The sequence below is a fragment of the Oreochromis aureus genome, linkage group 10 (assembly GCF_013358895.1).
Source record: "Oreochromis aureus strain Israel breed Guangdong linkage group 10, ZZ_aureus, whole genome shotgun sequence".
In the NCBI taxonomy this organism is placed as follows: Eukaryota; Metazoa; Chordata; class Actinopteri; order Cichliformes; family Cichlidae; genus Oreochromis; species Oreochromis aureus.
Window position 1 is genome coordinate 21,474,298 of NC_052951.1, and position 22,108 is coordinate 21,496,405.

A 22,108-nucleotide genomic window follows, 5' to 3' on the forward strand; every position below is an offset into this window, starting at 1 on the left:
ATTTCTTGGCCCAGTCTTGACGTTTCAGCTTGTGTGTCTTATTCAGTGGTGGTCGTCTTTCAGCCTTTCTTACCTTGGCCATGTCTCTGAGTATTGCACACCTTGTGCTTTTGGGCACTCCAGTGATGCTGCAGCTCTGAAATATGGCCAAACTGGTGGCAAGTGGCATCTTGGCAGCTGCACGCTTGACTTTTCTCAGTTCATGGGCAGTTATTTTGCACCTTGGTTTTCCACATGCTTCTTGCGACCCTGTTGACTATTTTGAATGAAACACTTGATTGTTCGATGATCACGCTTCAGAAGCTTTGCAATTTTAAGACTGCTGCATCCTCTGCAAGATATCTCACTATTTTTGACTTTTCTGAGCCTGTCAAGTCCTTCTTTTGACCCATTTTGCCAAAGGAAAGGAAGTTGCCTACTAATTATGCACACCTGATATAGGGTGTTGATGTCATTAGACCACACCCCTTCTCATTACAGAGATGCACATCACCTAATATGCTTAATTGGTAGTAGGCTTTCGAGCCTATACAGCTTGGAGTAAGACAACATGCATGAAGAGGATGATGTGGACAAAATACTCATTTGCCTAATAATTCTGCACTCCCTGTATTTGGAAGGCTGGCTGTAAGTAAAATAGGGGGGTATGGAAATAAATAAAAATAACAACTGATAAACATTTTAAAAGATACGTCTGGGGCAACCGAGAACACTAGTCACCCTCAGGTGGGCTATGAGCCCCAAAAAGTAAAACATAAACTTTATGGTCCGTGACTCTAACCAGTCGAACAGTCATAAACAGGACCCGTCACCAGCAGCAGCAGCAGCATAACAAGTCAATGTAATATGAGGAGAGCAGTCATTCCGGGACTTAGCTACCTGAACACACACCTATGCAGGTTGGTTAGAACTGTCCCTTGACAAACTGGGAAGGGCTTCATAACAACTGAATTACTAAAAGAGGAATTTAATAGTCTTAGTGAGCTTCTCTACCAAGCAGATTGTGTCGTATTCTCAAAAGTAGCACAACTGAATAAATGAAATCAAACCACGAAGCCCTATAACATTGAAACTAAACAATTAGGAGGTGCAAAGTATATCGTGTATAGCGTGTTAATTAACACTAGGGCAAAAAAAGGTAGTGTTTAAAACCAAGCCCTTGACTGTAAATAACTCCCTTAAGGTAAAGACAGAATGTAGTCCTGGGCTTTTTTGGGTCGGTAAACTCATGTCTGCCCTCCGTCATTTTCAGCACCAGCACTGCTGAGAACAGTAGGGAGAACTTGATCTTCCTTTCGTGCAGCAACCGTTTACAGGGATTAAATGGTGCTCGTTTGTCCGTGACAAGTTTGGAGTAGTCAGGGAAGATCATGATGTGGTGGCCGTTCCAGCTCAGCTGTCCCAGCCTCGGCGCAGCTTCCACGATCCGTTCCCTGTCCTGGAACTGTAGAAATCAGGCGATGATGACCCTCGGGGATGACCGTCAGCTCACTAGGCTGCAGTGTGCGCGGTCAATCTCCAGCCCGCCCAGGAAATCGACCTTCAGGAGTTGTGGGATCGTGTTGTGCACGAATGTCAGAGCGTCCGAACCCTCACAGCCCTCGGGAAAGTCAGGTTGTTTCTCCGTCCTCTGTTTTCGTAGAGCATTCACCTCGTCACTAGTAGCAGGAGGATTTTCCTTTAGCGCTCTGCTAGCATCCTCAAGGAAATCCAGGCGAGGCTCAGCGTTGTTTATTCGAGTAGCTATATCCGCTAGCTTAGCCTCCACTGCCCTCGTAGCAGTTTGGATACCATCGAGTTTGCTCTCTTGTGTCTCAGAGGTTTCCTTAAGTAGTGCGTAAATACTTGCAATGTCCTTGGCCATTTGTTCAGTTGTAGCAGTCTGGATAGTATCCGACATTGAAGGTGAGGGCGGGCGCACATCAGTAGCTTTCGCCGAGGTTTCCTTGCTAGCGCCTTCTTGCTGTCGACGCGTAAGTTTTTGTTGGTGACTCGGCATTATGAGCTTTCACAAAGAGTCTTCAAGCTTCCCACAGTCCTGAGGTGATATTTCGTAAGTGTTGTGTAGCGTAATGTTCTAAGTCTAATGCAAATTAACTGCCACTGCGACGGAGCTTCCCCATTCAAGCTGCCATCTTGACCGCCTAGGTTACCGGACTCCCCCCCTTTGGCCAGATTTAAAATCACACCGCAAATCAAAGATAAGATTGTTTGAGTCTTCCCCCATTTTTTTTCAGCAGTATACTTCCAAGAAATCACTTTGCGTGGATCACAGTCTGTAATGAAGTTTCTTTTGAAAGTACCATTTATTTTTTCCTCGTTTCTGTAATATGGAAACTAAACAGTTAGGAGGTAATGCAGTAATGCAACCAAGTCTATAGGTTATTATTCTCAGAAAAATAGTTTCTTTTCTGCTCATTGACCACAAACTAATCATGGATCTTATCGCCAAGGCGCTGCAGACTGCTTTTTGGTTTTTTGTAAATGGCGAACGTGATGAAGGCGTAGACAGAGCAGGTATAAATAATCTGCTCTCAGCCAGCACTTCACAACAACTTCAAGGACTTCTGCTTTTCAGCCAACGAACAACAAGTATGGAGATGATGATGTTTGTGCTGGTGTCTGCTGTGGCCATGCTGATCAATCCATATGCTGCAAATCCTGTTTCTAACCACAACCTAAACCGTATCGTTGAACTCGTTGAGGAATACAAGAAAGATCTGAATGAGGTAAGGGTTCATCGCATAAGCACAATTGTTTAAGTGACACTTAGTTTGAAATTTTTGTAACATTTTTTGGTGCCCTAACTTGTTAAAACCTTTAAAAAATGTTTGCAATGTTCAGTTACAAATATTTTTTCTATTAAATTCTATTACATTTTTTGGTGCCTTATCTAGACAAATGATTCAATATGTTAAAAGTGTTAGCTGACAAAAGTAATTTTTTCTTGGATCTTACAGAGGTTCTTTGTGGAGGATGTGACACACTTGGTTGAATCTGGATGTGGGGTGAGGAGACGTTTTCCATGTCTTTGAAACAGTTTGCAAGTTTTCCATTCAGGTTTCTTTTTTGAGAGACTGCAGTAAGAACAGTGATCTCTTTTTTACATTTTAATTGTGTTTATTTGTAACGCTAATGGTTTCTTGTTTATGTTTCATACAGAATAACTTCTTCTGCAAAGTGCATGACATCCTACAAAAGCATGCCAAAAATGAAAACGAGAGAGATATTGTGAGAAACCTGGGAATATTCATTAAGGAATCAGATGTAAGTTATCTTTTTTGACACATTTTCAACTTAAGAACAACAAATCTATGTAGTCTGTGAAGGTTCTCAGTCATCCAGGTCATCATAGTCTAAGGAGCTTGGAAAGAAATGCGTCAATCTGTGTTTTAAATATTTAGAGACAATGTGCTAACCTCACTTTAGGTAGACAAATACATCTGCAAAACTGTGAGAGATATACTGAACACAGATTCCTGTCTTTCAGATGAACTGCAAAGAAGTACTAAAGAAAGTACGGCCGTCAGAAAAAGAACAGCCACTACCTGGTTTGCTGGAAAACCTCACCAGATGTATCAGGTATCGACCTAAAATGGATTCCACAGACAAGTCTTTTTCAGACTTTTACTTTTGTTTCAAGAAAATACCATGTTAGAGAGAGATTTGAACTGTCTGATATGTGATAACTTGAATGTTTTTCATAATTCATAGTGTACTGATTAGCCTATTTATTTGCCAAGCAAGTTTCTGATTCAATTCTGGCCAGAAATACAACTTCCTTTTTGGAAAACAACAAAAAGAACAATGGTTGTGAAACTGGATATTTGTTTTAGCTTATAGTATAGTTTGGTAAGCTATTAGTGTTTTTCTTTTCTTTTTTATGCCATTATCATCCTTTTAGACAAGTGACCTGTCCAAGATGTACCCTGCCTCTTGCCCTATGGCAGCTGGGATAGGCTCCAGCCCCCTATGACCCTTAAGCTAAAGAGATAAATGGATCGATATATTCAATTAATTTACAAAGATTTATTTTGGCTTAACTATGTCTAAACTGGAAAAGCAGAATTATATCTTAGTTGTCTTTGATGATTACAACAGTTATGAAAGCAATTTCATATGTTATTGTACAAATACATATTTACTTAAGAAAAAAAGGTAATACGTTCTGGTTGTTTCAATATATTTGCATGATATGTTTACTGTAATGCTTTCTTGCCACATTGAAACAAGTCTTTAGAACAATAAATCACAGTTGCCCAAAAGTGGAGATAATTCTGTCCTTTCAGCATCTTAATGGGGAGATATTATGTTCATTCACAGCAGTTCTTTGCACGACTCCCCCATCCACCTACTCTCTGAAATGAGCCTTTGGCTTTGAGGCTGGTTGCATGATTTTTAAGTCAGCTTCCTTGTGATTGTCAGTCCAATCAAAACAATACCAAGCCCCACACAGAGCATGTGGGTGGAGCTGCTACACTATCACACAGCTCTGTAAATAGAAAAAACTTGAAAACTGAGCATTCATAGTGGTTTGAAGCTTTGAGTATCACATGTATATAAACCTTCCTAGTAATTTGAAAATTTGGCTAGGTTAAATATAAGAATCCACCATTATAACATTACGTATATACAATTGGGAGTTGGGAGTTTGCCCAACCAGTCTACATGTGTTTTGTGGACTTGGAGAAGGCATTCGACCGTGTCCCTCGGGGTGTCCTGTGGGAGGTGTTGCGGGAGTATGGGGTGTCTGGCCCACTGCTACGGGCCATTCGATCCCTATACAACCGTTGTAAGAGTTTGGTTCGCATTGCCGGCAATAAGTCGGACTCGTTTCGGTGGGTGATGGGCTCCGCCAGGGCTGCCCTTATCACCGATTCTGTTCATAATTTTATGGACAGGATTTCTAGGCGCAGCCAAGTGGCGGAGGGCTTTCACTTGGTGGCCTCAGAATCTCGTCTCTGCTTTTTGCGGATGATGTGGTTCTGATGGCTTCATCAGGTGGGGGCCTCCAGCTCGCACTGGAACGGTTCGCAGCCGAGTGTGAAGCAGCGGGAATGAGGATCAGCACCTCCAAATCTGAGGCCATGGTTCTCAGCCGGAAAAGGGTGGAATGCCCACTCCGGGTCGGGGATGAGTTCCTGCCCCAAGTGGAGGAGTTTAAGTATCTCGGGGTCTTGTTCGCGAGTGATGGGAGAAGGGAGCCGGAGATCGACAGACGGATTGGTGCTGCGGCTGCAGTGATGCGGACGCTGCACCGGTCCGTCGTGGTGAAGAGGGAGCTGAGTGTAAAAGCGAAGCTCTCAATTTACCGGTCGATCCACGTCCCGACCCTCACCTATGGCCACGAGCTGTGGGTAGTGACCGAAAAAGAACGAGATCGCGGATACAAGCGGTGAAGAAATGAGCTTCCTCCGAAGGGTGGCTGGCCTCTCCCTTAGAGATAGGGTGAGAAGTTCGGCCATCCGGGAGGGGCTCAGAGTAGAGCCGCTGCTCCTCCACATCGAAAGGAGCCAGTTGAGGTGGTTCGGGCATCTGACAAGGATGCCCCTGGGCGCCTCCTGGGTGAGGTGTTCGGGCATGTCCCACCGGGAGGAGAGCCCAGGGCAGACCCAGGACGCGCTGGAGAGATTATATCTCTCGGCTGGCCTGGGAACGCCTTTGGTGTTCCCCCGGATGAGCTGGAGGAGGTGGCAGGGGAGAGGGAGGTCTGGGCTTCTCTGCTTAGGCTGCTGCCCCCGCGACCCGACTTCGGATAAAGCGGATGAGGATGGATGGATGGTATATACAATTGCCAGCTATTTCATTAGGTACACAACTGCAACAAGATGTTGAACCTTGAATCAGACGAGCTAGAGCCGCAGAAGACTACACCAGGTCATACTCATGGTAGCCAAGAATAGTAAACTGAGGCTACAATTCACACAGGGTCACTACTATTGGACAATAGAGGATATGAAAAATGCTGTTTGGTCCATCCTGTCTTGAATCAACACTCTAGACTGCTGGTGGTGGTGAAATGTGAGTGATATTTTTTTGACACACATTGGCCTCCTTTGTCCTGCCTGAGCAACATTAAACCATAGCCTTATTGAGTATTGTTGCTGATCATGTATGTTCCTCACTGTAGGACCACAGTGTATTATTTTAGATTTTTTTTAATGAGATATATACTCTAAAATTAAATTTAAAAATAATAAAATATTCCCCTCTCGCTCCTGCAGGCGGTCAATCCTTCAAGCTCGGGTCCTCTACCAGAGGCCTGGGAGCTTGAGGGTCCTGCGCAGTATCTTAGCTAATCCAAGTCCTCACCTCACTTGGGAGTCACTGCACCTAGTGCTCCGATTACCACTGGGACCACTGTTATCTTCACCATCCACATCTTCTCCAGTTCTTCTCTGAGCCCTTGGTACTTCTCCATCTTCTCGTGTTCCTTTTTCCTGATGTTGCTGTCAATCGGTATCGCTACTTCTATCACTACATCCGTCGTCTTCTGTTTGTCTACCACCACTGTGTCCGGTTGGTTAGTCATCACCATTTTGTCCGTCTGTATCTGGAAGTCCCACAGGATCTTAGCTCGGTCATTCTCGACCACCCTAGGGGTCGTCTCCCATTTTGACCTCGGGACTGCCAGGCCATACTCGGCACAGATGTTTCTGTATACTACGCCGGTGTTCTGGGAATCCATCCTACCTCACAAACCATCCTACCCGTTGTTTCTGCGCACAACACAAAACCCAAATTTACTTCATTTTTTTAACCCCAATGTGAATATTTGTTATGGTTATGGTTAGAGTTAGGGTTAGAACTCACTGTCAAATTATAATACGGGTAGGACAATTTGCCAAACTAGGATGGTTTCTCAGAACACCGGCCACTTGATTATGGCGTTCCTTGTATGCCCTGCCTGCAAGCATCTTGCACCCTGCTGTTATGTGCTGAATAGTCTCAGGGGCATCTTTACACAGCCTGCACCTTGGGTCTTGTCTAGTGTGATAGACCCCAGCCTCTATGGATCTTGTGCTCAGAGCTTGTTCCTGTGCTGCCATGATTAGTGCCTCTGTGCTGTTTTTACAGCTAAACACACACAAACACATATATATGTGTGTACAGGGTTGTGACATGTGGTGGGTAGAAAATTGGTTATTTTTGAAAAATGGGTCGCTTTGATAGCACAAACTGTCCAAAGTTGTAGAATTCCATAACTGGTGAAATTTATAGCCTATATTTGCCAGTACAACCTGGTTTACAGTTATAGAAATGCTAACCTGAGCCATATACCTCTCAAACTAACTGTAAAAATGTCTGGGAAGAATTGCCCAGAAGGTAATGCAATACAAGTTTTGAATATCATAGAGAGGTCCCAATTGTGTAAACTGACACATTGATTCAAGTAAGACATTAATAAATTAGGGCTGTCAACATTAACGCATATCAATCCATCATCACGATTAACACGATTAAAGCAATTAACCCATCTGGAGCGCAGAATGACTCAAAATCCCTGAAATGTCTCAAGTAAAGCTCAAGTAATCTCAAAGTGGTTTATTCAACATGATAATGAGGGGGGACAAATGTAATGCAAACAAACATATACGTTCATTTCAGAGAAACAGTTCCTTTTCTGCTTATTGACCGCAACTTCATCATAAGCCTTATCTCACAGTCACCTCAGATTGCATTTGGGGTGTTTTTTGTAACCGACAAACATGCCAAAGACGTAGGAAAAGCAAGTATAAGTAATCTGATCTGAAACAACATCTCACAACAACCTGCCAACTGAGCAAAACAACCACTTTAAGGGCTTCTGCTTGAAGAAATGTTCTGCATAGTATATTACTACTTTGTGGATTACGTGTCTGTTATTAACTTTCTTCTGAAAGTACCACATTTTTTTCTTCTCTACTGTCTATAGGTTGTTCTTTGGAGAAACATTGATTCTACTTATTGATCACAAATTAATTACACATTTTGTCTTACTGTCTGCATTTGGATTTTTTTGTAACTGGTGAATGTGATGAAGGCATGGGCAAAGAAATCTGCTCTCAGCCAAGACGTCGCAACAACTTACAAACTGAGCAGCACAACAGAAACAAGGTCTTCAAGGCCAGTTTCTTGAAATAGTGTTTTCCAAAGGTTTCCAACAAGCCAACGACAATTATAGAGATGATGATGTTCATGCTGGTGTCTGCTGCCGTGGCGATCCGTCCTTGTAGTGGAAATTCTGTCTGTCACGACAATCTAAAACATATCTTTGAACAATATAATGAAACTCTCACTAAAGTAAGGGCTCATCTTATGAGCACAAATGTTTTCTCAACTGTTAACTATTAACATTCATACACAGTTTTTTTTTGTTTTATATACTTTGTTCAAGCCTCCATTTTCAGCTCATATTTGTACTCCCTTTAAGCCAACATTCTTCTGATTGGCTGCCCATCCCTAAAAGAAGGTTTGAATTGCAGGTGGGTGGAAGTGCAATACTGACAGTCAGAGCTGTGTACTTGAGATAACCATGACATCACACAGCAGCAAAAGTAAGAAAAAATAAATAAATAAAAATGACAAACTGAGCATAATTTATATGTGATTTTTGCTGATAGTAAATGATGCTTAATACTTACCAGAATATAATCAAATATTTTATAAAATAAGTACATTTAAGTTTAACAAATGTAACAAATATGGAAGAAATGCAGTGACGTGATTTTGCAATTTAAGTTTAAATCCTGTATTAAATCATGTATGTGGAAAGGTCAGATGGAAAGAGACAGGATGTTGCGGTGTGGCTGGACATTGGGTGATTAGATATTAATAATGTGATTGGATGTCCCTATGTGTGAAAAGAGAGTATGTTGAGAAGATCTGGTTGCCATTTAAGCACGCTGTGACTATACTGCCTTTCAGCAGAGATTCAAGTAATGGTTAAGAGGACAGCAAGCATATCAGTGAGTTGAAGGACAGGCTGAAAGCGTGGTAGTGTCACTGTTTTGTTTTCTTTCCTCTTGTCATTTTTTTCTTCCCTGGTTGATTTTAAATTAAGGGCCGTATTTTAAACAGCATTTTTCTTTACTGGGTTTGTCTTTATGTCAACTGGGACAGGTGCAATATTATAGTCTGGCAATGTGCAGTCCTCAAGGCTTAAAGTAGGTGACAGGAAGGGAGTTCAGACAAGAAGTTCACTTAAATATAAACTAATTTATTAAACATGATCTAACCAAGACATTATCAGTGGAGGCAGTGAAGACGTCTAGACTTTGAGGTAGTTAGAGCTGGGCAAGTCCCCTCACTTATCTGGCTTCATCAGCTTTGCACTGCCTAGTGGGTAAGATCCATAGGATCAGATGTTAGAATTTTTTTTAGCAGAAGGCCAATCCAGGCTTCCTGTGTTGGGGTGCTGTTCCCTGATGATCTACACGCAGCAGACCACACCAGGTCTCACTCCTGACACCCAAGGAGAGGAAACTGAGGCTACAAGTCACACAGTTTCACCAAAGTTAGAGACTGGAAAGTTTGAAAAATGTTGTGTGGTCTGATGACTTTAGTTCTGCTACAACATTCACACAGGCAGGTTCAGAATTTGACATAAATAACATAAAAGCATGGACCCATCCTACATTGTATCAGCAGTCTAAGCTAGTGGTGGTGGTGGCACAATGATAACTGATATCTTCTTGGCACACTTTGGGTTCCTTTGTACCTACTGAGCATCATTAAACTGTAAAAGCCTTAGTACTGTTGCTGATCATGTCTATCCTTCTGATGACCACAGTGTACCCATTTTCTGATGGCTTCTGGTTGTATTTTCATAATGCTGAACTTTTGGCATGCCATCTTTTCTCATTCTGTCCTTTTAAGGGAACATATTAATTTCATTTTCAGCAGTTCTTGGTTTTGGTCTAATTCTTGTTCTTTATCAGAGTAACTTTGCAGGATTCCCTCATACCAGAACATGATACAGACCCTGAGGTCATCCACTATCTGAAATGTCTCCCTTTAAGCCAACTTTCTTCTGATTGGCTGCCCCTCCCAAAGCAGGTGGTTGAAGCTGCCGAACTCACAGTCACAGCGGTGTACTGAAACTGATTAATATCCCCTTTTCTCAATATTCCTCAATATTCTCAATATTCCCTCTATCACACAGTGCCAGAAAATGGGAAAACAGAACAAAAGCAGTTTCAAATTCAAATACTCTTAAATTTTCATATATTTGTTAATCTGTAGAGCAGTTAATTAGACAAGGTATTTGTAATGAGTTTTAAAAGTGAGAATGCAAGATGATTGAGTTAGCAGAGTAGTGGCATCAGGTGTGGTCCATCTGTTGCTATAGCCCACCTGCTTCAACATCTAATGTGTGTCTTCTGCATGCCTTTGTTGTAATATAGTTATTTGAGTTACTGTTGCCTTCTTATTAGCTTAAAGCAGTATGGGCATTCTACTCTGACCTCTGCTAAATATATATATATTTTAGCAGGTCATCTTTAAAATGTCTACACAACATAATGCATTGAGTTAAACCATGCCATGTGTTAAATCCCTGACTAAAAATTAGCTATCACATAGCAAATATGAACAGGTGTACCTAACAACAATGGTTTGCCAATCTCTATTTGATTCAGTTTCTTTTCTTGTGCTTCACACTGAATGGCTTAGAAAGTCTAGAGGTGCTAATTCAAAATAAGATCAAGAAAACTTTCAACTGCACTTTAAAATGTGAAACTACATTATTTACTTTTTTAATAGGAGGAACTATAATGAGTCTACATGTCATTTATTTGTGTGCAGTAGCCGTGATGGGTCTTGAAGAAGCGTTGCAGAAGCGTTTAGAAGTTCAAATGATTGCTCAAATATTAATAATTCTGTAAATCATTCAGCCCACAGAACTTCTAAAGAACCCTCTTTTTTAGTAGAATGCACTCAACTAATCGGGGCACCCCAGAAATACATTTGTGCAAATGCTGGTACCCTCTCTGAAAGAAACACGTTTCACCACTCTTTTCCCTCTTGCCTTACACAATGTACCCATCACTCAGTGACTTGATGCAATGTGAGAGCTATGGGGAGGCTTGCTGTTGGTGGTGGTTGGGTCTCTTTGTGGCGTTCAGCTGTGTGTATGTGCGCTACTGAACCATGGCTCCCTCATTACTTAATTATAAAGAGACTCTTCTTTTCCACAGTGCTTTTTATAGAACTGTCGAAATATTCCCAAAACTATGTGTAACCCATTTTTTCTTGAAGGACAGATCAGCTCTAATATTCATTTAACATTGTGTAAAGAGAATAAACTAGTGCAATACACTGCGTGATAACTTTCTTATAAGATATAAACTAACCCAACTAACCTTCAGTGGAATAAATACCATTTTTGATTAAGTAAAAGACGCATAAGCACAAGTCCAGCAATCGCAGTGTTACATAAATAACAAAAACATGTTTGACAAAGTGCTGTGAGAAACCAGTTAATTTACTGCTTTCCATTATAAAGCAAAAAACAAGAAAAAAAACATTATGGGTGTACTTCAGTATTTTACTAGAAACAGAATACAATCCTTTCTACACTATTTTACCATTTTAATGCGACACAGTATGTTGGGGTCAGAAGTTGACTTTTTTTTATCTCTTACTATTATATACTTAAAATTACTAAATTTTGAAAGCATTATATTATTTAAATATTATTTCATGTTTTTGCAGGTCAAGAGGAGCCCAGTTTAAGTATTTGTGTAAAGCAAGAAAAGGCTAAATTCACTCAACTACATTCTGGACAATTCTGTTGGTGATTTATTCTCTTTTATGTTAAATGTTTTTGTAAAGTAGTGGATTTTTTTTTCTATCTAGACTGCCCCTTGACCAAAAGGTAAAGTTTCAAATCCATGTGAGATGCAGAACTTGAGTAGGAAATTAGTATATTTTATGCACATTCAAGAGGTGTTGATTCGTAAGTATTAACCAGGATTTGCTTTATGAGTTATATAATTGTCTTTAAAAATCAATGCATACATTGTTTAATATTAGTGCTATTTTTTAAACATGTGTATGTACATGTAAGTATATATGTTAGAGCAAGCTTTAAAAATATTTTTGAATGTGTTTGATTTCATTTGCATTAATTCCCTTCAACATCCATTGTGTAATGTGTTCTATATTTTATGTTAGATTCGGATACTACAAACAAACTAACCAAAAAACTTAAAACATATGTAGCCACAGAGCTGAGGTTTGTATGTGGCCATTAATATATATATTGCCTTTTTTTAACCAACTCTGGTTATTAGTCTTAAGACTATTCATCTTTATTAATGGCTTATCTATTTACTTACTCTCTCTCCAGATTTATCATGTTTCTGTAGAAGCTTTACATAAATCTTTATTACAATATTTCATACTGTAAAAAATCACAATAAAAAAGGTTCAGAAATATTGGAAAATCCATATTTTAAAGCAATCTGTGATACTGCTATTATATAGTCATCAAAGGATAAAATAAGATTTCTAAGCCTATTGACTATTATTAGTTTGGGTTAAGGAAAACATTATCAGGACTACAAATTAAAAACTCCACGTGGGAATCATTGCAGGCATGCAAATAAGCTTGATTTAGCCTAAGGCAACATAACCTGTTATTCTGCTACGATACAAACCAGCTTTTTTCCTGGCAGATCTGATGGGATATAGGAGATACCGTGCTGTCATTCAAAGAATCCTCTGTTTCATAGCGAACAATAGGACTTCTTTGTTCATTGACCAGGCTCGTGTAAACATAAAACTCTTTAAGTGTGCGACAACCGTGCTGATTCTGGATCATTACTTGTCTTTAGAGGGGCTTGATGGATGTCGTGTTATGTTCTTCCCCTTCATCTGTACACACACAGACATACATGCTCAGCACTGCCTGCCTCTGCTGCTTCTTTATTGTGTTCCTGGTCGATTAGCCTCGGGGCTGTCTTCAGGGCCTGGGGCCGGTGGGAGCAGACAGGGGGAGGGCGGGTGGCTGCATCTGCTAGGGGACCTCCTTCAGGGGCCCCACAGTGGCCTGGCTCGGTTTTCATGTCTGTCTTCAAAGGCACAGCCCTGTGGTGAGAGACAGAGAGAAGACAGTATATCGGCAGTGGCACTGCCATTGTTAGTTTCCCATGTGCCCTCTGTTAATACACAATATGTGGATGATGGAGCATGTCAACTCTGAGCTGCTTTTCACTTGTCTCTGTCTATCTATGGCATGCATACTTTAATTGTGGCATGATTATTATTCATACACTGCAAATGATTCATTTCGGTTTCACAGTTATAAACCATAAAACACACTTTTGCAGCATTTAAGAGGGTGTACATCTGAGGAATATTAATTAGCTGCATCATTAATAAAAATAAATCGATAATATAGTGCATGCTTCTACTCATTTCTTCTTTTTTATAGCTCTAGGTCAGTCACATACTATAGCTTCCCCCTAGCTTTATTTTTGCATTTACAGTACTCTCCTCTGTTGGCTGGTATACGCTCCTCATGCCCCGCCTCCCGTCCTCCTGTTCATAGTGGACCCTCTTGGTGCTCCTGCTGTCACAGGTGTTTAGTGTCAAACTGTCCGTGGCCAGCAGGGACGCGCTTACCTTGACGTGATCAACCTTGAAATGAAAAGAACTAAATCCAGACAGTCAGGGTAACAGACATGTCAGCCATTAGGGATTTTTTCCTTCCTTCTCTCAGATTTTTGCTCGTTCCTGACTTTTCACTCTTGCTCTTCCTCATTTTCGCTTTACATTATTTCTCTTTACATTCCTTTTTCATTTGCACATTGCCCACTTTCCTTTACTCTCTCTGCTGATTCCATGTTTATTTTTTTTCTGCCTCATTTTCCTCTTACAGCCGTTCATTTTATCCTAATTTCATTTTCTCTGAGTATGTTCTGTCTGTTGTTCCTCCATCTTCTCTTTCCTTATTCTGTTTCTTAACTTATGCCTCCCACAAGTCCTTTTCTCCTCGTTCCTTTCCTTTGCCTTGCCACACTACAGCCACATGTGAGTGGAGTTATGGAGTTTGATTATGTTCAGAAGACCTTATTGTGATTATGCGTTCTTACACTCTAATCTGGGTTTGTGTGTAGCTCATCTCCTGACCAGCTAAGTGCTTTGTAGAGAAAAAAATCACGCCACAGTGAATTATTTCTGGCTGGGTTAGTTTTATTTCTCTGGGCACTTTGATAATGGAGAGGATTTGAATAATGAATGGGGTATATAATACTGTTCTTCAGACCCGCTGAATGAATTAAGCTAGTGCATATAAGTGAGTTTCTGTGAGTGCCTCTAATATACACCCCTACTTCATCCTTTCAATTTCACATTTCTATTTATATTTTTGGAGCTGGAACATAAATGTGCTCTTCTGTGAAAGAAATGAAATTGCTATTTGCTATTTCTTTTTTTTAATTACTTCTCATCTGTTATCAAGAAGGAAGGATCTCTCGCCTGCAGCCTCCAGTGTTGCCATTTCTACACAGACTATTCAGACATGTTTCCACAACTGAATTGTATCTGCATACGATTGGCCTCAAGCACAGGGTGTGAGAGTCTAAATGTTTTTCTGTCCTACATTTCTGATTTTCTCTGTGGAAGTAATGACAGATTACTGATGCTTCAGAATATTTGTATTTTAAAGTCAAATTACTGACTTGAGTAGATGCTTGAGAGCAAGAAACTACTATAATTACAGAAGGTGCTATAAGCAAGTTCATTTTAGTTTTGACACTTCATTGTAACAGTATCACTCCTTCTTTCAGTTGCTCCCTTCAGGGGTCACCACAGCAGATCATCTGCCTCCATCTCACCCAATCCCAAGCATCCTCCTCTGTCACGTCAACCCTCTGCACGTCCTGCTTCACTACATCCATAATCTTCTTCTGTTCTTCTTGGCAGATCCATAATTAGCATCCTTTGCCCAGTGTATACACTATTCTACCTCTTCACATGTCCAAATCAACCTTATCCATTTCAGCCTACCCTCTCTAACTTTGTCTCCATTAATATTATTATTCTGTTATATTGGAAACCTGTCAACCATTGTTACAAACTGCCTGACCAGCAGTACAAAACATTCTCAAAAAAGAGAAAACAAAGCCATCAGACAGTCACACATCACATCAGACAGTGGAATTAAAAGATTATCCCCACTATTAATGATTTATTTTCTGTTTATTTATCTATTACTTTTATATGAAGTACAGTAAACACACACATACACACACACAACATGAGTGCCACGTGTCTGTGGATTTACATCACTTCAGTGTCTTGTCTCTTTATATGATGTCAGACTGACTCCTTTATGTTGTGATAAGGTCTCTGTGGAGGACATTACATCTGTTGCAGGACTCTTATTCTTGTTGCTAAAAATACTGCAGTTCTACATGACTGTCAGTTGTGTCCCTAATGGAATGAATAAGAATCTAAATCTGAAGTGCCAAAAAACCTTTACACAGTACTGCAGGAATGTGAATACTTTAATTTGCTTTATAACAATAAAGCTGGGACTTTAGTATATTATACTGTAAAATCTGTAGATTTTTCTTACCCTGTAAATAAACAAATTACAAAAGGACTTCAGAACTGCACTAATGCAACGAGTTATTTGAAAGAATGTACCATTAACTAAACAGAAAGAATGTGGATTCACACATCCAACCATGGAAAAAGCGACAGAAACTGCAGAGAGCATCACCTGCTGTACCTTTAAAAGACATTCATCCATCATCTTGGCTTCAAGTTTCTAGAGAGTAACACAATCTCATTGTGTGCCTGTGAGCATGTGTATCCAGGTTTGTGCTGCACACAGGTGTGTGTATATTTGTGTGTGTAGCAGCAGTGTGGGTAAGTCCTGCGCCGGTTTGGCTTCTGATGATAATAGAAGGTGACTGATAGAGAGCCCAGAGGTAGCTGTCTTCCCTCGCTCTGGTCACATTCTCATTTGTTGCTACTGGCATGGGATGAATTATTGAGTTTGGGGTGTCTTGGCTTTACCCTCCCCTCACATTCCCTTAGTGTGCTCCCACGGATGACAGCCACCCTGTGAGAGTGCGTATTTTAAAGCAAACTGAGAGACAAAGAGAGAGGGGATACATATATGTGCACCTATTCTTGAGGAATTAAACAGAGCTTTCATCCTCATTCTGTCAAAAATAGTCAGACAGTTTGTACTTAAGTAGAAATACAGATACTAATGTTAAAAAATACTCCAGTAAAAGTTCAAGTTTCTACCACCTGTTTTTGTGCAAAGTTAACTGAACCTATATATATTATATTAATGTAATAATTAATTTATATTAGTAGATGGAATTACAAACTTTATTTGAGTCTAAATTTTAATTCTCGTAAATATACTCACCTTGAATAACTTAAATATAACATGAGCAAAGAAAAAGAAACAATAAAAAAAAATATATCTATTTTCTGTTCCCTACATTGTAGAGGGTGGCTTTGCCTCTAAACAGGAAGATGTGCACAGTCAGGGGTTAAATTGGGATTCAGCAGGTGGGGGAACCCTAAAAATCAGTTGTAATGGCTCAGTGTGGGAAAAAGAATCACAGCTCATAATCATTTCTATTTTCTTAGTGTACAGGCTGTGATCACCTGACCTGCTGCTCTTTGTGGATTTACACAGCTGAATTCAACCAGATGTCAGCAGATGTTTCATGAGTTGTCCTGGCTGAGTTCCATCCTCTACACTGACAGTAAACTGTACTATATGCTGTCTTTATATTAGACAGTATACAGTTGGTATGAAGGTGGAATTCAGTCAATGAATCTAATCATCAACTTCAAACTCATCTCTGAGGCACTTAAAGTAACGTTTCTCTGAACATTAAACCACAGCAGCTGTGCACCAGTCACACGCTGTTCTTTACTTTAAATCCATCACAGTACAGCAAACTAACCTGTTTATCCTGCACTAAACCTGCAGCGGATTTTCATACAATCTGTCTCAATTTGTTTTACAGCATGTTTCACAATATGAAAAAACATAATGCCGCGTGTACACACCCAACATCTGATTTAAAATCATGAGGACTTACACGAACGCTTTAAATGTGCAGTCCTTACCTTTGAATCTAACCTCTCTTCTTCCTCTCCTGTCCTGTCTTTCTTATCTTTCTCCATCTCTGAGTGAAGTTAGCTCTCTAGTTTTCCCTCCCTGTAAAATACAGCAGCTGGACCTTTAACTAGCAACACACTGTGAGACAAACTGCACACAAACAAACAGTTTGTGTGTTTACTAATGTTTGTTAAGCTGACAGAAACGTTGGATTTGAAATGACCTGCCGCTTAAAAAATGTTAATCCCTTTATGCTGGGTGCTCTTTAGTAGGGCTGAAGTGCTGAAGATGCTGAAGTATCGCGATAATGCAACTTATGTACACCTGCAGTCCTTCCGGTGCCAAAAAACAAAACGAAAACGAACTTTAACCCCTTTAACTATGGTACACGGCTTTGCACCTTTCATTCCGTGGTAACTCACACACACACGGGACTGCCTTTCATGTGTTACTGTTTAGGCCCAGATCAGTTTGATGTTTGAAGGCCCACAGTGACGTGAACTAATAACTCCACTCAAATGTGTTAAACCAAAAGTAACGAGCCTGTTTTGAACATGTAAGCAGTAGAAACGACATATATTTGTTTAGAAATGCAGTGAGTAAAAGTAAAGAGCTGTCGGAAAAATAAATACACAAGTAAAGTACAAATACCTGAAAATTTTACTTAAGTACAGCCACCTCTAGAAATAGTCATCCCAGCATGAAAACATCTTCACTATATCCTCACAGAGACCTGCTCCCTTTATCGCAGTGTTAGCCCTGTTTCTTTTTACCACTTTTATTATTATTATTATTATTATTATTATTATTATTATTATTATTATTATTATTATCAGTATTATTATTATTATTACCAGTCTCAGCTCCTTCATCCGTCACTATTTTAGCTGTGAATCATTTGCGGTTTGGCCCCTGATCACGTCTCTATTATTGCACGAGAAAACGCAATATACCTTTCAGCTGCTGCTGAATAATTGAAGTGCCCTCAGTCGCCACATGTCGCTAACGCACAAGCCTTCAGCTCAACTTACGGCATAGGGACGACGTTATGATATCAATACTGGTATTCCAAAAATCAATTATTCACACCGCCAAGCTCTTGTTTTATCTCCATTTTTATGCCACAAACATGCCGGCCGTTAGAGAGAAATTTGGCTCTGGTCTTGAAAAGAGTTTCACGCTAATGGGCTATTTTTAATAACAATTAAAGTGAAATGTTTTCTTACACATAGGCCATTAAAATAACACTTAATTAAATGAAATTAACGTTGCAGGTCAAAAATCAACTAGGTGAGACTTTGCATTTTATTTTACCGTCCCCATCTCAAATTCTTTTTATTCCCCATAAATTACACTGTGAGTATTCACTTCTCATCAACAAACCCAAAAACGTTTCTGTGTATTTGTAAATTGATCCGAAACTATTAACAAATGTATTTTATTTTAATTTAATTGAATAATACTATTGTTAAAACTAAAATAAACTGGTGGTGCCTATTTTTAAAAGCACTGGGCTATTTTCCATATAGAAATATGACAACAACAACAACAATAATAATAATAATACTAGTAATAATAATAATAATAATAATAATAATAATAATGATAATAATAATTGGGTGCGATAGGCTATTCCGCGCTTCACCCAAATAATTAAATCAAAATATTAAAATACATTTTTTAAAAACTACACAAAATATGTAAATAGCAAAAAATAAAATTACATACTTACTTAGATAAACAGAAAAAAATTCATAAAAACCATTCCCATCTTTCCTGCGTTAACCTGTGGTGCAGCCAGTGTCTCCCTAGAGTTCCCAGAGTTCCCAGTCAGGCTTCTACTTCCAACTCTTCCACATTACTTCGTTTTATACCAATATATAATTAATATTGCATCGTCATTACTTAATAATTTCAAAGCCCATGCACGGTGACATGAGGGCATCCATAATTAAAACTGTGCTAATTAGAGAAAGGGGCCATAAGTAGCGTGTAGAGGGCACACACAGTCAGCGCTCTGCGGTGTGAAAATCGCTGTAGAAACGGAGGCCCGTCTCTTTCTTTGGTCCTTGTCGGCTATCATATACGACGATACATATTTAATTCCAGCAGAGGTCTGGGGATTTATAAATAAAACAGTCTGGCGAGATCCCATAAAAACAAACTGTTTACAATGAAGTTATGGCCCATTGGTGAGTCTCGGGATGTCGGCCTGCGATTTGTGCATCACGGTAACGGCTCTTGCGCTGTAACTTCAAGATTAAAATGAATGCAGTTTCATAAGTCACAGAAAAAAAGTCGCTCCAGTGGGATTTTAAAAAATAACCAATAATTTATTAAGTTTAAAATTCACACATGTTTTTTTCCAAGTGAAATCAAGAGTGAGGAAAAATAAATACTTGGATCAGGTGATGGAGGCCTGTATACTGGATATAGCTCACCAATATGATAAATATACAGCTCACCTGTAATGGTCCAAAACACGTTCACATCAAAATATTAAAATATAGCAGCAGCCAAAGCCACACGTCTGTGCCTCATATATATATATAAGACGGTGTCATTTTCATTTCTAAATAATTAAAGATAGCCAGACTCACAGTGTCATATACCTTGTGAAAGAGTCACTGTTGCTTGTGCGTAAATTACCTTCACACAGTTCACGAAGAGAGCTGATTAGTTCGCGAAAAAGAAAAATAACAAGAAAAAATTGTGATTTAAAAAGGTGAACACTTTAAGTTTGAGGACACATTCCACTGAAGTCTTCAAAAAGAAAAGAGGTGAAAAAGAAAGCGGTGAAAACGACATATAGTTCAATATATATGAGCCAGTGATGTGGAGTACAAACTCAGGTCTCAACCAATTATCTTACAAAATCTTATTTTTTCTTTTCTTCTCGAATTCCTGAAGACTCTGTCTGTCTCTTCAGATAACATCAGTTTAACATTTAAACAGCCCATAAATTCAGCCTCCATGAACTCCAAGTAATGGTTTATAAAAAGTGAGTTAATAATCCCTGAATGTGACAAATTGTCAGGGTGAATTTCCTAAAAATCCACATTTAGAGTGTGCAAGATACAAGACAAACAACATCAAAGTCATCCTCCTTACAGATCTATAACACATTTATCAGTCCCGTATTAATAACAAAATCGAAAAAGTGCAACAATGAAGAGTGCGTGACACGAAATGGGGAGGGGGGGGATGAAGTAAAAGTCTTTCTGGGGACAATCCAAAATGAGACACGTTGCAAAATCCCTGTTAGTTAGGTTACTTAGGCTATTATTAATCACTCGATCAAAAATGTAGTAGGCTATTTTATTCATGATCTGTGAAACTCAGTGCACCGCAGAGTATTTCATTCGTTTCTGTTTTTGCCGCTGGTTGCAAAACCACACTCGAACCACGTTCTTTTTCAGGTCCAGTTTTTCGGCGATCGCCGCAATTTTTTCCGAGGAGGGTCGGGGCTGAATGGCAAAGTACGCTTCCAAAGAGCGCTTCTCCGGCGCGGCGATGGACGTGCGCTTTCTTTTCCTCTCGTTCCCGTTGAAAAGGTCCGGCTTGCTGCTTTTCTCCCGGTAGGCAGCCTCGGCTTCCTCCAGCCAGGCCTGGAGAACCGGCTTGAGCGCGATCATGTTGTTGTGGGACAAGGTGAGGGACTCGAACCTGCAGATGGTGCTCTGGCTCAAAGACCCCACTCCTGGGATCTTGAGGTTGGCCAGAGCTGACCCGACGTCCGCCTGGGTCACCCCGAGTTTGATCCTCCTCTGTTTGAACCGCTCGGCGAAGGCTTCCAGCTCCCTGGGATCCGACTCTACGTCGTTGACGCAAGCCATACCGCCGTGCACGGACAGGGAGTGAGGGTGGGCCATAGTGGCCATCGCCTGCTGCAGCTGCCCCATAGTCTGCAGGTGGTGATGAGGGTGCTGGTGGTGGTGCGCCGGCGTGGTCATCCCTGGAGGCTCTGGGGCACCCATCCCGGTCACAGCCAGGCTGGTGGAGAGGTGGTCCAGGAGGTCTCCGGCCTCCAGGGTCTGTCCGAGGTGGTGGTGGTGGTGATGAGAGGCGATGGTGGAAGGAACGTGGGAGATGGGCACGGTAGTAGAGGAAGAAGAGGAAGCTGAGGTGCAGGGGACACTGCTCATGGTATGGTAAGTCACGTCTGGTTTGAACGGGTGACTCTTGCCGTGAGAGACAATGCTGTCAGCAGCCGCCAGAGCCTCTGCCCGTGCCAGCAGGCTCTCATCAAAGCCTCCGAATATATTGCCCTGCAGCTGCAAGCAAGAGTGCGCATACTGGAGTCAGTGGGGAATTCTGTCAGGCAGCTCTCAGGATCTAAAAAACATTTTCCAAAGGCAAGCAGCGCCGAGGAGAGAAGAGAACCCTCCTCAAAGCGCAGGTCATAAAAATTAATATGAAAGCAAGAGCATTGCTTGAATAGACATGTGGATGAGATGGGGAGGATGGGGTTGGGAGGGGGAGGGGGGTACAGACAGAAGAGAGAGGGAGAGATAGCGGATAGAACAAAGTCCTGTCAAATCAACTTTACAGACATTTCCAGTGTGATATTTTCCCCCCTTCCTCTCACCCAGTATACTCCAGCCATTCTCCCCTGACCTGAACGTACCTGTGGGGCGGGCAGACAGACTCTGCGCATGCCCTCCGAGCCTGAGTGCAGGCCGGGATACTTGGGCTCGTGCAGAGCCGGGTGCATGGAGAAGTGCTGCTTGCCGTTCATGGTCATCATCATCCTCCCTGCAAGCACCTCGCAAGCAGTGTGGCCCCTGACATGAAAGTCGGGGCGCGGACAGCTACACGGCTCCTTTGCTCTCCTTCACCAGACTGAACAGTTAACATCAGTAGCGCCTCCCGGCATTCCCCTCTCCCGCTTCCTCCCCCCTCCCCTCCTCCTCTTTCAGTCTCCCTCCTCCCACCCACCCAGCCTCTTTTCTGCTCAACTTACAGGTTGCAGAATCGTGGACTTTGTGCGCAAGCGTCTAAGAATAAGCAAAACCAAAAAGCCCC

At 40.9% G+C, this 22,108-nt stretch overlaps 2 protein-coding genes across 2 annotated transcripts; one reads left to right on the forward strand and one right to left on the reverse strand.

The window, feature by feature from the left end:
* Positions 1-2,373: 2,373 nt before the first annotated feature.
* Positions 2,374-4,163, forward strand: LOC120442135. The gene is made up of 4 exons (XM_039617891.1): positions 2,374-2,729; positions 2,961-3,008; positions 3,163-3,267; positions 3,491-4,163. Exons 1-4 carry the CDS (start codon positions 2,436-2,438, stop codon positions 3,656-3,658), a joined length of 615 nt encoding a protein of 204 aa, XP_039473825.1. The 5' UTR covers positions 2,374-2,435; the 3' UTR covers positions 3,659-4,163.
* Positions 4,164-20,062: 15,899 nt separating this feature from the next.
* Positions 20,063-21,830, reverse strand: pou4f3 (POU class 4 homeobox 3). Its single transcript, XM_031725920.2, has 2 exons — positions 21,711-21,830; positions 20,063-21,357 (listed from the first exon to the last, which is right to left on the reverse strand). The coding sequence occupies exons 1-2, from the start codon at positions 21,828-21,830 to the stop codon at positions 20,422-20,424; spliced, it is 1,056 nt and encodes a 351-aa protein (XP_031581780.1). The 3' UTR covers positions 20,063-20,421.
* Positions 21,831-22,108: the final 278 nt, after the last annotated feature.